We start from the raw sequence: 16,420 nt of genomic DNA, 5'->3' as shown, positions 1-16,420 counted from the left end.
TAAGGGACAACGAAGATATGAAGGTGTCTGAGGTATCCGACAATGATATTCGATGATCGATAGTCTTTTTTTGGTCTCCAATATATGATTATAGGCTGGATATATGTCGCAATTTCGTGCCTGCGCGCCCAATCGGATAGCCAATTATTGTTGTTTCGACGATTTCGCTTCTTCAGAGCCGCACTTGATAGGTTTTTTTTGGTAGCAAATAATATGTTTTTGATTTTTCGGAGTTGTCGGACTTTTCAAAACACACGACAAATCTTTGCAGCAAGCACCGCCGCATTTGCTATTAAATGATTGTGGTGATTTGTTTCCCAAGATAACTGTAGGGCATCTCTTCTCTGCGATGGGGCACTTTTTTCATAAAAAGGTATCTTTGGACGCCCCACTGACACTTGTTCACGCTGTATCCAATACAATGTGGACACGGACTTTTACTTCTCGGCTAAATTTGAAGTTGATATCTGCAAATTTAGGACACTTAACGCATTTCTCATTTAGCACGGAATATCGGGAACACCCTGTACAATAGGCGAAAACCTTAAATACAAAAATTTTTGCTGTCTATGCGGGCTACATCGCAATATAAAAGACAGCGAGATCTGAATCATAGTCTTTTAGTTATAACCCATGTTTCAGTTTTTTTGAATTTGCGGCGCACCCTGTATATTTTTAAAAAATTGTCAAGAATAAAATTTATAATAGAGCCGTATCTTCTGCTTCTTCTGGTTCAAGAATTTTTTTGGTCTCGCACGATGTTTTATTATTTTTTATCGCAGTCGGAAAACGAATGAAGCTTTTATTAAAACAAGCAAAGACTTGACTTTCAAAGTCAAAGCCAACTTTGTGATACCGGCGCACAGCCGCCCATGCATTTTTCATCTAAACTTTCGTAGTTACCCTTACGTTTTGTTGTCATTGTGGTAACAGCCATAACTTCGCTTTTCAGATTAGACATTTTTGTGGACTATATCCTAATGTGCATGGGGGCAATTTGATAACAAAAAATGCAAAATCATAAAAAATTGATGTAAATAATTATTAGGTATTATTAGGTATAATAAGAACTCATGAAACCACTATGGAAAAATTTGTGAGAATCCTGACGTGGGACCCATAAGACCTTGCGGCTTTCAACAAACAACATGGCCGCTGACAGACCGTCGATGTTTGGATGCGGCATTTTTACGGCAGTATTTTCTCAAAATGTGCCGCAATATTATTAAATTATCAGGCAAAAATGAGTTGAAAAAAAAAGTTTAAAAAGTTAAAAAAAAGCAGTGCAGAACTGCAGCACCCAGGTCGGCGTCAGTATAATTTGACGTTTTTGTTCTTCAAGCCCTGTGGATACGATGCAATTTCTACATGTACTTTTTTATGTAAGCTCTTTTTTTGTAAATGGGAGTAAGGCGTTATTTTTCATAAACTTGTAGGTTTAACCTCTATCGAAATAACTTTGAGATGCTAGATATCGCACATGAATCATCTAAATGAAAAAATGTTCACGAAGCACCTCCTATAGTTCTGGTGGATGGTGTTTTTCAGAGACCAGTAATGTGCTTTCTGGGTGCCCCAAGGCTCTATACTTAATCCTCTATTTTTTCTAATCTACAGTACTCTAACTCAGGAAAAGTTTTGCTGATAACACACAGCTTTATTATCACTTTCCATGCACTGAGATTCATTCTTTCCCAGAGGGTAAGCAAATTTAATGCTGTAGAATAATGTTTAAAGACGAAAATATAAAAAAATGTTTCATTGGGGTCGATCTTCAATATTTATTAATTTGTTTTTTAGCTTTATAGGGATAAAAGTTTATTGTGTAACAATTTAGGTGTTAAATAAATTTTTTTCTATTTAGTCGTATTCGCCCTCGCAAGAGGGTTTCAACGTCCCCCATTTTAAAAGAGGTCCCGCTACACACGCTGTTTTCCCTTCGAAACTGTATAAATGCTCTTAAATATCGTCTTGGCAGGTAATTCCATATTTCTCTGTTAAAAGCGATTTCCTAAAACAAAAGAGATGGTTGCTTCATTAGCGCCTTTAACGGCCAACCGTTTCAACTTAACGCGACAATTTATATTTAAGCATTAATTTAAATCTCTAACTTATTTAACGTAATTAAATATCAAAGTAGGTTATAAATCAGCCTGACATTAAATTTAACTAACCTATATTGAAACGATTTAACACGGCGGACAAAAATTTATACATCCCTCGACATCCGTCAAAAATAACAACTAAATCTTTTATTCATGATTTATTTTTATAAATGACAAAGGCACAGTTTATGTTTATATCAAAATCATAAACGTTTTAAATCTGCGTAAAGCAGCAGTTCACGATGGCCACGATGAATCGTCTTCAACTTTTCATGTAACTAACTGGCTGCCTGATATCTATTCGTAACACTCTCACTAGGTTTAACATAAACTCACGCACCGTAAAACTGATTTTTTTAATTCTGAAGGAACACCAAAAAACACTCCTCTGGCTGTCCGCGCCATCTATCGACGACACGTCCAAGTTACCTGACCGCAAGTCCGCGCGCCCGCTGCGAGATGTCGCGCGACGCGCTTCATCGGTCCGGCCAAGCGACGCGTGTCTCGATTGAACCGCCGCTCGCCAGATGGCTGCCCAAGCCACAACGACCAGACTAATCGCGGTTTCTCTGCTGCGTGACTCAATCCTTTTAAAAATTCCGATCACGCGTTCTTGCGGCTTGACTCACCGACCTCGACCCAGGTGGAAAGGCTTCTTACGGCAAGATTATCGATGGCTGCGTCGAATTCAACACGTCGACTCTCGGGGCACCTTAAGGAACCTGACCATGTGCGCCCGGCTAATCTGACGGATCGATAACGCCTGCGACCAGAGGCGTGCCCGCGTTAGAACGACTCCGTCGACGGTAATTTCGCAAGAGGCCGGCGATACGAGTCGCCCGTGTCTGCCCACACCGGCGTACTTGCCCAAGCGAGAACCGACACTTCCTAAACGGCTGGCGAACCCCGTCGCATTCTCACACGGTGAGCGAGAGAAGTCGCGTCACCCTTGGAAACGTTTTTTGACGCGAGTGTCAGATCGACGGCGTAGGATTTCGTGCGGTAATGCGCAAAAAGCGGTGAATTTTCGAAACGAATCCGAGTTCTGCGGCTAAACGGGGACGTAAACATGGAATTCAAGTTCAACTTGGGCGACGTCTTCGACGGGAGGGACGTCGTCGAGATCGGCAACACGCTGATCCCACCCGGCTTCAGCGGCGACAAAAGGGCCTTGTGGTGAGTGAATTGGGACGTTTCTATCGATTGGATATCGCGGTTTGTGTTAATTCGACGTCGTGCTAGATAACGGCGTGAAAATTTTCGCTGTCGGATGTTTCGTCGCTGAGCGCCGTCAACTCGAGTGCTGTAGATTATTTTTTGTGTCGTGTTATTGTCTATAACATTTTAAAATAACATACGCCGAATATACGTTTTTTAACACCTTTATTTCCGTGACCTTCTACTAGCACGGCTACTATAGAACAGAGTCCCCGCGAACCATGGAATCTCCCTGGTTGCATCGGTTGCCTGATAGGCCAACCTTTAAAAAACTAACCAAAACAGGAACTGTGGTAGTTTTTCTCGTCCAAAAGGCCCGCGGGTTTAAAGTCGAGCGTAACTTGAATCCCTGAGGTTCGAGTGTATGTGTAAACTGCGCTTCGCATGCGCGCGTACATTTCAAGTTCGGGAATTTCAGTTCCGCGTAAATTTAAAGCGAAAATGTAAATGTACGCCCCGCCATAGGTTCATTTTTCTGAGCATTCATAATGTATTTCGCTGAGCTATTTTGACTCGTGTACAGCGTGTACATTTTAGCGCGGGTAGCGGCTCAGAGGCGCGTGCGTGTCGAAAAAAGTCAAACCGCGACGGCTTATCGTAATTACGCCGTATTATGCATCTCGTGATGTCGGAAAATGGGAAATTATCGCGACCGGGGGTGGCGTGCGAGTTTTTTTCCGCGGACTACACGCCAACGCGATGGCGACGCGTACGCTCGCGAGATACCGTTCACCTTGGCAATAACCCGAAGGCGAGGGGGCCCACGCGTGAGAATCATCACCGAAACTATTAACCCAGTTTCGCAAATCTATTTCCGCGTATTCGGAAGAATGTCGGCACGACACGCGAGCCTGCCGTCTCGTCCTGAGATTTTTTGTTTTATTTTGCACGCCCTGTATCGCAGTCTCTGCTTTGTAAAAATTTGTAAAAGCAGTTGTATCGAGGGCGCGTTTTTTAGGTTCGCGCCCCGATCGGTTTATCGACTCCCGAATAGAATCGGGTGTGACGTCGGCACGCTCATTCTTTCGACGTACAAAAGTCTAATCGGGTACGGGGCTGTAATGTACGCCGACGGATCATTCGAAACGCTTTCAATTGGCCGTTAAATGTACACCCTGGGCCGTTCGCGCAAACGCTTTGGTAATTGTTTATCCCGCACCTGAATTACTCAGTTTTAGATCGTCTCATAATGTCAGACTTGGTCGTCCCGCTACCCGCTTAAACTGTAAAATTTTACACACTCCGTACATTTGATAATTGGAAAACTTCCCGGTGTGTACATTTGGTTGCGCAAACGCGTTTCAAACTGTTTAAAAAAAAATCACTCGAACCTGAACGACACCGTAGACGTAAATAGCTTATGTACTTAATACATTTGCAGAACCGAATAGGAACGGCTCGCATCAGCGTGTGTAATTTCTCGTTGCTCAGGGCGCGCGTTTAACAGCTCAGAGCGTGTTCATAAAACACGATAAAAACGCGTAATTCACAGGCTCATTGTGGAATGTACAAATTTGCTCAGGGTGCATGTTTACCAGCTATAGAAACGAATAAAACCGCATCAGCGTTGGGGTGAAGCGCAAATCGGCTCAGAGCGTGTTCATAAAGCCCGATAAAAACGCTGCAATGTATATAATGTACAAATCGGCTCAAGGAGCGCGTTTAACAGCTCAGAGCGTGCCCACAAAACCCGATTAAAACGCCTCAGCGTATATAATTTGTACATTTTGCAATGTACAAATTGGCTCGGGGTGCGCGTTTACCGGCTATGGAACCGGATAAAACCGGATCAGCGTGGACTTCTCTTTGGGGTGAAGCGCAAATCGGCTCGTGGCGCGCGTTGAAGGGCTCAGAATGTACACAGCGTTTACAATATATCGCTGGGCGTACAAATCGGCTCAGGACGCGCGTTCGACCGCTCAGAACGTGTTTAATTTCAGGGACACCCAGTCGAAAGTGTCGCAGATCGTCAACGCGATGGGGGAGGCGTCCGCCGCCGCGCAGGGCCTGTCCAAGCCGATCACCACGTCGGACAGACTGCGTAATTCGGAACACAAGCTGTACCTGCTGATCGACGAATCGGCCAACAAGTAAGGGGGCACGGGGGGGAGTACGCTTATTATTCTTAGTCGAGAACGCGTAGAAAATACGGTAAAACGAAGAAACGCGGCGGAGCGTGTCCGATCTCGTCGCAGTCAACCGCGGAAACAAAAGCACAAAAAAAGTAAATAAAACGGCGACCACGAAAACTAGAAAGCGACGAGTCGGTTTCGCTCGGTGGATTTCGCCAGTTAAATATTCCGTACGGTTCACCGATTGAGCGTCCCGACGTCGATCGGTTACGTCACGCGTCCCCCACCCGGGGGAGGCTTCTTTTTTTTTGCAGAAACCTTGACACGGCCGTCCCGGGGCGGGTTGCGGATATCCCGGAGACCACTATACCCTAATTAGCTCGAAAAACTGCTAGATAAAGGCGCGGTTGCCAGATCGCGTCGAAATTAACGAGTAACGGGGAATTCCGGCTGCAGGTGCCGTTCCGTCAAGCTTATCGCGATTATTAGAAAGCTACCGTACGGTTTCGCCCGTATATTTCGATCGTCAGGTGTTTCGCGTTCCCATGGCCCCCCATTACGGAAGCGATGATAATAATAACATTCGACATTGATTACGCGCGGTCAGGCCTTTTAATTCGTATGCGGGAATTGATTTCGACGGCGAGGTGGTAAACTGTGAGAGCCTCCTTGATGACTTGACAACCGAAGGAAGCGAAGGATGTAAAATTTTAACTGTCATCCAAAGATACGTTTTGATTTGAAAATTAACAAATGTAATAGATCTTTATTTAGAGCAAAACCTAATAAAACTACAATAATATTAAGAATTAGTCATATATTTTATCCCAAATTAACCTAGTAATTAAGTATTAGCAAGGTAATTAGGTAAAAGTAATCTCGTAATCTCACTTACTGTAAAAGAAAACTTAATGTAACTAATAAATTGTACGTAATAACAAAAACCGCATTTTCGCAAATATTTTGACATAAAATTAACATAAAAACGACCAGCAATTTGTTTTTTTCTTCCTAAGCGTGTTAAAACGGCGTAAAAATAATAAAAAAAATATTTTATATATTCGACCATGTCCCAATATTACGCGTACCAAGCAACGTAAATGGCGAGCAGTGGCAGAAGTTTCTAGTTAAGCGGGCCGACCTTCGATTACGAAACATCCTGTACATACCCAATTTAAGTAACGCTCGCGTCGCAATTAAAACGAAAGCCGTGCGATCTAGTTTGCCCGAACAAAAGAACGACGACGCGACGGTCTTCTTTTCCTCTTTATGTCTATGGTCAAGACTACCGGGTTCATTCGGCCATGCCATGTTTTTATATCGGAAAAAGTGAGGTTATGGATCATGCGATGATCCGTATATATATATGTATATATACCTTCCGGGGTATAAAAATGGCCGTTTTGCAGCGGGAAGGGCGCTGTCACGGGGATGCTGAAGACCGGCGAGAAAGGGTTATATGTATTCGACCGAGACGGCCGCCATTACCAGGTATCGCCGCATTGCGTCCTCGACTTTTACGTGCACGAGTCGAAGCAGAGGTCGGGCCTCGGCAAGAAACTGTTCGAGTACATGCTCCAGGTGAGCGAATGATAAACCGTGACGTCATTGACGAACCCCGTATTAAAAAAAAAAACGATTTTTTGACGTTTGCGAAGCGGGAACATGTCGAACCGGTCAAGATGGCGATCGACCGGCCCAGCGAGAAGCTCCTCGGGTTCCTGCATAAGCACTACGACCTGACCGCGCCCGTGAAACAGATGAACAACTACGTGGTGTTTGACGGCTTCTTCCCCAAACCGTCGGAGACCGGCGCCGGCAGTCCGGCGCCCCCCGACTCCGCGAACCATTTAAGGTACGATTACGGCCCTTAAAGGTTCCCTACGCAAGTACTAACACTACTTAACCTCAATAACGCCGCAGGCCCAGCAGGAAAGAGTCGGCCAACGGGCTGCAGCAGCACCCGGCTTCGCCGTACGGGAGGTACGCCGCCCCCCGGCCCCCGTGCAGCATGGGGCAGGTATACTAATCCCGAAGGGTCATCGTTAACCTTAACCCCACTAACCGTCTCATTACAGATCATCCATAACGATTCGTCGGTGATTAAGAGGGGCCGAGAGGCGACGGGGTGAGTTTGTACGGTGTTGCAAGGCCGCGCGCGTTGTTAAAGGTGTCGAAAGTTCGATAACTCTTAGAGGACACACGAATTTATAATAACCAAGCGACCTGGCGTCGGAACATTTTTTTCTTCCCGTCCGTCCGTTCTTTGAAAAATTTTTTTTCGGGTTCGCGGGCGCTCGATTTTTTCGAAAACCGTCGCACAGCGGTCAAAATCCCCACTTGTTGGATTCGTACCAAAAATTGATATCTCTGGTCCGTAATATGCTCAAAAAAATGTAATTTTCAAAATGGCGGTTGACATTTGGCTAATTTGACAAAAAAACGCCTTCTGAAAAAACCATATTGAAATTTTTCAAACCGTAATGCTGCAATAAGTAATAAAAATAATGACCTGGCGCCGGAGGGGGGTTAATCATAAGGGTTACGTTGAGAAACAAAATCTAAAAAATATTTACAAATTGTGCCTTAAGTGTCGCAGATTATTCAACATTTCTTAGGTATCTGGAGGGTAGTTTAAACCTTGACCCTTGCGATTCAATATATTTATTGTTACCAGAGAAACTAAAAGATTTTAAGAATTTAAGGTAAATTTAAGGACTGCTTACTAATTATTACTCGGAATTTGAGTATTACTGATTAATCTAAATTTAAGTACTACCAATTAATTATAATTCTGAATCATTCTCACTCAACTCGGAATCAACGTGAAAGTCATTATCTTCATCTGAGTCCGAAAATTGTTTCAGTTTTTTCTTTAGAAGTTTCCTAAGGCTAGGATCGGAGGATACAAGAAGTCTAGCGCAAATATCTTCCATTGTTTTTACACGAGGAAACTTTCGAGAGAAATCTTCACGATAATTCTTTATCTCTTTATTTTTGGTCTCTTAAGCGTCCTCGGATAATTGTCCAATTGGTAATAGAGACTTCGCCGTTTTCGAAAAAACGTCGAGCTGTATCGCCATCATCGGAACTACCAAATCCGGGTTTTGCCTTGTCAACTATAAGCCCCAACTTTAACCGAAATTCTCGTTGAACCTCTTTTTTCCTACCATTCAAATCCTTGCTTGTGGCTCCACATCTTTTTGATGATTTCGTTTCAGTGATCGACCATTGGAAGATGCGTGATGTAAGATATATAATTTTTTTTGTGTTTAAAAGTACATTCGAATCGTAAAAGTATATTTATTTGGCTTCTATCGTTTCTTGCGAAGTGGTCTACGAAATCGTGGATATGATGTTCTGGGATTCTTCCAAAAAATATATTGGCCGGAGCTTCCATCACATCCCCATCTACAAGAAAGTTGCAGGTTCTGCAAGTTTGCATCGGTCAGCGAGGCGTAGACTTTGAGAAAGCCTGAACGCAGTTAATATCGAAAGAGCCTTTTCACTGGACAAACGAGTTTCAGTTGCTACTTCGAAGCTTTTGCAAAATTTGGAAGTTCTTCGGTTTTTCTTCGTTTTGATCTATCGCTGGATGACGGAAATTCTTTTGTTTTTGCCCGGTCTTGTTGATTTTGGAAAAATTGAGTACCAAATGATGCCTTCTTTCAGTAATCATCCTTTTTAGATGATTGATTAAATTAGATAACCCGTCCCACGGGCTGTCCTTCACCATTTCATAAATGTAGGTATCACTATTGCATGTAGTATATCATATTTTGTGAAATCTGTATTCGATTTTTTTTTTGGTTTTATATACAGGGTTTTTAACGTTATTCTCATTGTTTTTAGTTTTAAAATTGAACCCGTGTACAAGGTTATGAGTTAATTACTAATTTTCTCTAAACAAAAGTGTCGCTATACTTTTTTTCTGTGGCCGGAGTTGCGTCTAGTGGCTGCAGAATTGCACCAAATTGAGTAATATTTAATTATTACATAGGAACATTTTACATAAATATTTGAGAACTACATTTAATGTTTAATCTCGTACTTTAATTGTAGTTTCACCATTTTTTCGAGAATGGCATCTTTCCCATGATATATAAAAAATTTCTCTAGGAGCTTAACTGAATATAGGGCTTGTTGAATGGTTGGTGGTGGTCCCAGATTAACTTCTTCCTCTTGGTGCTCTTCCTCACCCCTTCTGCTGTTGTAGGCAAATCCTGATCTATTGGGTTGTTCGGAAAGTCATTTCGTTTTTTTTGGGGAACATGAAAGACAGTTTTCGTATAATGAATAAATATTTTATTAAATTATATATTGGCCATTCTGGTCCAACACCTTTTGCCATCTTTCTGGCAGTAACATAATTCCCCTCTCATAAAAGTTTTGGTCCTTGCTGGCAAAAAACTGGTTCAGGTGGTTTTTGACATCTTCTTTTGAGGTAAAGGTTTTGCCATCCAAAAAATTTTGCAGGGACCGGAACAAATAGTAGTCGGAAGGCGCCAGATCTGGAGAATATGGTGGATGTTGCAGTACGTCCAATTCAAGCTGTAAAAGTTTTTGGCGAGTGACCAAACTTGTGTGAGGTCTCGCATTATCCTGGTGGAACACTACACCCTTCCTGTTGATTAATTCGGGCCTCTTCTCTTTAAGTGAATCATTCAATTTGTCCAGTTGATGATAATAGACTTCTGAATTAATCGTTGTATTGTCCGGCAAAAGCTCAAAAAAAAACGATTCCTTTGACATCCCACCAAACGGAGAGCATCACCTTTTTTTGGTGAATGTTGCCTTTTGACACGCTTTGAGCCGGTTCATCTTTTCTGCTCCATGACCTCTTGCGTTTAACATCGTTGTATACGACCCATTTTTCGTCCCCAGTAATAATCCGCTTCAAAAATGGATCATTTTCTTGACGTTTGAGGAGCGAATCACACACGTCAACGCGACGACACAAATTTCGCTCCGTAAGGACATGGGGCACCCACACATCGAGCTTCGAGGTTAAGCCCGTGCCTTTCAAATGGCCATAAACAGTCGAATTCGACAAATTTAATCTCTCACCGATCTCTCGTGTGGTTATTCGCCGATTTGCATCAACTAATGCCTTTATCGCATCTTTGTCAGCTTCGACCGGTCTTCCAGACCGTGGTGCATCTTCGACATCAAAATTGCCAGATCGAAATTTTGCAAACCAGTTCTGGCACTGGCGTACTGTTAACACGCTTGGATAGCATTTTTACCTTTTCTGAAGTAAAAAAGTAAAATATGACGAACATGCTGCTTATTGCTCTCCATATTTAAAAGGGCACCGACCAAAAACTACTGCGTAGAATTAATAGAACTTTTTCACACACAAGCCTTGCAATATCAGCTCTCAAGACGTATAATGGTTATGCGGCTTAAGTGTGAAGTTGGTTTCGAAAAAACGTAATTAAGTCCTCTGACGGGAAAAAACGAAATGACTTTCCGAACAACCTTATATCACCATAAAATCTTGCAACACCTCACGTGTGCACGCAATTGTTGTTAGAAACTGCTTTATCCACTCCGACCGATCATCTTCCAAGTCCTGCACGACGATAGGAGTGTTGAATTGTTTCTGCTGTCACCTCTTTCCAAGCTTTACTAATAAAGTTGACTGCATCTGGCATATTAATGGAAGATTTGTCTTCAGACTCGATCATTTCCATTAAAATGTTTTTCATGTATCGACTCTTAAGACTTTTTATTACGCTCTGGTCCATCGGCTGTAATACACTTGTTGTTTTGGATGGAAGAAATGCCAATTCAATATTCCGTATATTTGGAATATGGAGATGTGCAGGGCAGTTATCTAAGAGAAGTAATATTTTCCTCCCCTTTAATTCTGCATCCCATTTCCGTATCTCCTTTTAAAAAATTTGAGATGTCACCCATGCAGACTTGTTTGCATTGTAAGTATGTAACTATGCTCGATGAATTCTTAAAACATCGTGGGTTAGTTGATTTTCCAATCGCGACTAGCTTTCTTTTTCCTCTCCCACTCATATTGGCAGCTACTAACACTGTTATACGTTCTTTAGAAAGTTTTCCACCCACACAGTTTTCGCTTCGAAATGTAAGAGTTTTATCCGGCGCCATTTTGTAAAAAATACCAGTCTCGTCAGCAGGGTACTTTTCTGCTAGTTTTGGCCCCGTCTTCTCCAGGAAATCTTTAGTGACGTTTCTGTCGACATCACTGGCTTCGCCACTTTTCTGTCCATAATTTATACCGAAGCCTTGAAATCGATAATGCCAAGCTGTTCAGCAAACTTTTCTGCTTTTAGTTTTACGATAGGTCCAGAGAGTGGTACATTTTTAAGGCGTCGCTGTTAAAGCCACCGCGACATTGCCCGATCCAAATCTTCAAATTTTGGCTTTCTTAGTTTTTTATTAGAACTGACAGCCGCTTCAGCCTGGATGATGTTTTCCTTTTCACTTCGAAATCGTGGATACAGTCTACGGTATAAATCCGCATCGACGTCCCACATCACTTTTCTTTTCTCCCCGTTCTATCTCCCGAATTAAAGCAACTTTATCATGTAGAGATAAAATTTTTCGTTTACTCGCCATGCTCGCCGTATTCACTAAGTCAAATTTGAACTGATTGGAACAATGGTGTGCTTTTATACATACCGATAAAGGCATTAACATAATCGCTTATTACGAGAAAAACGCCTAGGACGACCAGGTTAAGGTAAGGAATTCTGTACAAGTCGGCCTACATTCCTTACTTTGTTACCCGAGGTGCCCATTCGGTATAGAGAGTGAGAAAATCGTTATACGGAGTGGATTAATACATAGCTTTGTACGGAGACCTTATAGTACAACAAATTTTGTTCGTAATACAGAGTTTCATGTTATACAGAGTTTCGCTATAGGGAGTTTTCACCGTAATAAGTCATTATGTGAGTTCAAATCCTAATGCGTGCAGCATGTACCGTGTACGCTACTTTTGAACCTAATGAATCAGTGAATAATATTTACGTTACCCTTTTTAAATAACTAAAAATAAAATTTACATGCCTGATGGAGTTGGTTCCATAATGCCATAATCTAAATAACTCAAGTCCAAATTAATTCACTTTATTTTACAAAAAAGTCGCAATATAAAAGTCTCTGAACGCTCTGAAAATTAAGGTGGTTAAAACCAAATATTTGAGGACTTTCGCATCGTTGCCTGGACCCTCTATTACCCGACCCTTTCATTGAAATTCCCAGAATAGGAATTTTGTCTTCAAAGTCTGTTCATAGATATATAAGAAAGCGACTAACTGATACGAATTAAGGAAGACCCGGGCAAGCTGTAAGAACGAAATATGGCGGAACAGGGCCGTACTTTGCTTAGAATTTAATTATTTGGGGTTTTGTTAGGAAAGATACTAAACAATATTATAAATATAAATATTAAAACAAAATTACTAATTATTTTATTACCTACTTTTACTAATTACTAATAAATTTAAACTAAGCAGTATACCAAACCAAACCAGGTAGGTATAAAATTATTTTCTATTACGGACCACAATTTTACCTGAATTTAAATTCAGAAACTATAGGTAATAATCTTGTTGCATTGTATGTTAATGATCACCCTTGGATAATCCCATTCAAAAGCAATCGGTCACTTTCTTATATCTATGAACAGACCATACCTATTATGACCGGTTTCCAGGCGACTTAGATCACTGTGCGTCGGCGCGATCGGAAAAATTCTTCAGTAAAATTTGTTCAATTTTTTTTTCTTAAGTAATTCTTAATTGTAAATCTCCGATTACGACATGACTTGGAATTCGTGTGCCTTTTAAGGGTTATCGTTCACGAATTCGCATGAAGTGTTGGGTGCTTAGGGTCAAGTCGGAGCCGGTGACGACGGCGCGCGATCCTCCAGATCTCAGGTAGGTTGTTGTCGGCTTATTTTGCTTCGGTGGTGCAGCGTCAAAGTCCCCAGCACTCCGCCCCCGATATCCCGGAGCGCTCCCGCCGTTCGCGCGGGCCCCTCGAGCCCGCCGGATCCCGAGATTCCTCAAAACCCTACCGCGCAGACCGTCCCTTACCCCTATCGATGGCCCGTCGATCCCCGACACGCCCAATTCGCTCTTCCGCCCCTGTACAATCAATACTTTTGTCAAAATCCGCCGTTTCGCGGGGCGTCGTCTCCGGAATTTCATGCCCCGAGCCCTTCCGCCGGTATGATGTACGGCAACGAGACGCCACCGCCTCCACAGTGGTGGTACCCCCCCGCGCAGAGCTTCCCGCCCGGAATATTGTACCCGCACGCGCCTCAGTTTCCGTATTGGCCCCAAACGAATCCGTGTTCGCCGCAACCGGACCTGCGCGACCCTCGGAGTAGTTCAAGTGAACCGCTACACTCGCGCGAATTACAAAAGCCGGCGTCGCCCCGTCCCGCCGACAATCGACCCATCACCGACGCCCATATTGATCCGGACGAATCAAAAGAACAGTGTTCCGTCGAAGGCGTCGAGAAAACGACGAGTAGTTCAAACGAACCGCCGCGCATCGTAGGACCTTGCGCCGACGCGGACGCTCAGGAAGACGCGTGCTGCGAAGCGGAAGTGGATATGTCGCAAGGGTACCCGCCGCAGACGTAAATCGGTTCCGAATTCGCCTACTGCCGGGTGCTTAAATTTATTAACCCTTTTCAGACCCCAAGATCCTCTACCCCCGCAATCGATTATCGTTAGGAGTTGACCGCGCGCCGCTGACTGAATCTAACCTCAAAATCCCGCGCCTGTCTAGTCTGCGGTTCTGGTTCCGAAAAATTACCCTCGGGAGATCATAAAAATTGGCCCTCCCATCATGTTTTTTCGTAAATAAACGGATTTACGGATTTATTTGCGAAGCAATATTTTTTTATCAGTGTGTGTGGAGTACGCGTTCACTTGTGAGATTAGGCGTTGTTATTTCAACAGCACCCTGTATATTTTATTTTAAAAATAGGTTTTTCAATGCATACATCAAATAAATCTTTTTTTTCTACGAACTTAACCAAACAAAATATCGATTCGGGATAGGGTTTGCATTCAATATATATATATATATATATATATATATATATATATATATATATATATATATATATATATATATATATATATATATATATATATATATATATATATATATATATATATATATATATATATATATATATATATATATATATATATATATATATATATATATATATATATATATATATATATATATATATATATATATATATATATATATTTTTTAATTCGCTTTGCAATGCATACAAAGAATCTTTTTTTTCTTCGATTTCAATCAAAGAAAATATCGATTGGGCATTAGGGAGGGGTTTACGTTCACTGGTGAGATAATGCGATAATATTTCGACATCACCCCGTGTATTTTATTTTTTTAAAATACCCTTTGTAATGTTCACACAAAGGAATCTTTTTTTCTACGAATCCGGACCCGCATTCACTGTTGATATTATGCAATGTTATTCCGACAACACTTTGTTTTTTATTTTTTTTAAAATGCGCCTTGTAATGTATACACAAAGGAATATTTTTTTTTTCTACGAATTCAACCAAACAAAATATCGATTCGGCCTCAGGCTAGGGTCCGCGTCCACTCGTGAGATTATCCGATGTGATTTCGACAGCACCCTGTATATTTTATATTTTTTTCATCGCATTGCAATGCACACACAAAAGAATTGATTTTTCTACTAATTCACCAAACGTCGGGGTTATTTCGACAACACCCTGTGTATTGTATTTATCAAAAATCGCCTTTTCGTTTTTCTTTCGGAGACGTTGACGCTGCGCTTGGTTTGGGTTTGTCGCATGCGGTTTCGGTTGTGCTGCTTTTTTTTTTTTTCGTTTATTTTTGTTTTTTTTTTTGTCCGCAGGGCTCGCATAGTGTCGCAATAGAGAGCACGTGTTTTTCTTTTTGTCCACCACAAAAATCCAAAACCCAGCCAGTATTTTCTCGATAATAATAATTCTAGCAGCGGCGAGGCGGCGACTGCCGCCGCCCCCAAAGCGGACCGGCCCCACTCGCTCGAGTTGGCGGAAACGCGGGCGGACGAGGCGCCCCACGACGAAGACGACGTCGTCGAAAACCCTCCCGACGACGAGGAGGATATCGTCCTCGCGGTCGGTGACGAGCCGGGCGGGGCGGAGACGGCGCCGAGGAGCGCGACGCCCGCCGCCGGGGTGCGCACGCCGATCGACGTCGACGTCACGACGTCGAGCGGCAAAAACACACCTGGGCTCACCGACCAGGGCTACTTTGATTTGAAATTTTACCACAACAAGCTGTGGTAGTCGCGGGAGGGTTTGCGACAGCCTTCGGAGGAGGCAGGGTGGGGGAATGTTCAAACGAAACGTTATTTGGAGGTTTTTATCGCACACGCTCAAATATATGTATCGGCTATTTGACAGTTTTGCAATTGTTATTCTCTGCGTTGCTACTTGTTTACTGTCCCATGACGTCACCGTTAAAAACATCTGGTGGTTCGTGCCGTTTTCTAGGCACCTGTCAAATAGCTTATTTTTAAAACTTTCGTTGTTATGCCCGGCTGTAAACAAAGTTCGCGTTCGTGGTCAGACCAAAACAAAACGACCTACCAAAACTACCAAAAGGTCGTCAGTGACGAATATGAACTTTGTTCAAAAATCTCGCGATACTGTTCTAGATATGTGTTTTCAGTTACCCCGTATAAGCTGCGTTGATTTTTTTTCCACGGTAGCTATAATATACGGACGGAAGTCCCTGTTTGAGTTCTTGCTCTACCAGGTAAAGTTTTGTGATAAGTTTTAGGTAATTTTTGCATAATTTGTATTATTAATGAAGGGAATAAAGAATTGCGCGTTTTAACTGAGCGTTTTACTGAATGGAAAGTTAGAACAGTTGCGTAACCGCAAGCAAGCGTCTCCGGTATGGGCGAGTGCTATTTGTCATTTTGCTCATCGAATATAATTACATATTTGCTGAAAACAAACT

At 42.4% G+C, this 16,420-nt stretch overlaps 1 protein-coding gene across 3 annotated transcripts; it reads left to right on the top strand.

The window, feature by feature from the left end:
• The first annotated feature begins 2,305 nt into the window (after window positions 1–2,305).
• On the top strand, window positions 2,306–16,418 carry LOC132707876 (alpha-tubulin N-acetyltransferase-like). Of its 3 annotated transcripts, XM_060679875.1 has the most exons (9): window positions 2,306–3,281; window positions 5,264–5,413; window positions 6,805–6,976; window positions 7,054–7,250; window positions 7,319–7,415; window positions 7,474–7,523; window positions 13,270–13,317; window positions 13,371–14,027; window positions 14,086–14,460. In XM_060679875.1, the coding sequence occupies exons 1-9, from the start codon at window positions 3,175–3,177 to the stop codon at window positions 14,129–14,131; spliced, it is 1,524 nt and encodes a 507-aa protein (XP_060535858.1). In that variant the 5' UTR covers window positions 2,306–3,174; the 3' UTR covers window positions 14,132–14,460. The 3 variants fall into 3 exon arrangements, with proteins under 3 accessions (XP_060535858.1, XP_060535860.1, XP_060535859.1); XM_060679877.1 differs by lacking the exons at window positions 13,270–13,317; window positions 13,371–14,027; window positions 14,086–14,460 and adding an exon at window positions 15,426–16,418 and having other exon boundaries at window positions 3,002–3,281; XM_060679876.1 differs by lacking the exons at window positions 13,270–13,317; window positions 13,371–14,027; window positions 14,086–14,460 and adding an exon at window positions 15,423–16,418 and having other exon boundaries at window positions 3,003–3,281.
• The last annotated feature ends 2 nt before the right edge of the window (window positions 16,419–16,420 follow it).

This window comes from Cylas formicarius, unplaced genomic scaffold (genome assembly GCF_029955315.1).
Source record: "Cylas formicarius isolate icCylForm1 unplaced genomic scaffold, icCylForm1.1 PGA_scaffold_9__14_contigs__length_23061073, whole genome shotgun sequence".
Lineage (NCBI taxonomy): Eukaryota > Metazoa > Arthropoda > Insecta > Coleoptera > Brentidae > Cylas > Cylas formicarius.
The sequence above is the reverse complement of the archived record's forward strand: the minus strand, read 5'-3'. Positions and strand labels throughout refer to the sequence as shown.

Coding starts and splice junctions, on each gene's coding strand:
- LOC132707876 (XM_060679875.1), top strand. CDS start 3,175: ATGGAATTCAAGTTCAACTTGGGCGACGTCTTCGACGGGAGGGACGTC. Junction 3,282..5,263: donor GGCGACAAAAGGGCCTTGTG/GTGAGTGAATTG, acceptor GTTTAATTTCAG/GGACACCCAGTCGAAAGTGT. Junction 14,028..14,085: donor CAAGGGTACCCGCCGCAGAC/GTAAATCGGTTC, acceptor AACCCTTTTCAG/ACCCCAAGATCCTCTACCCC.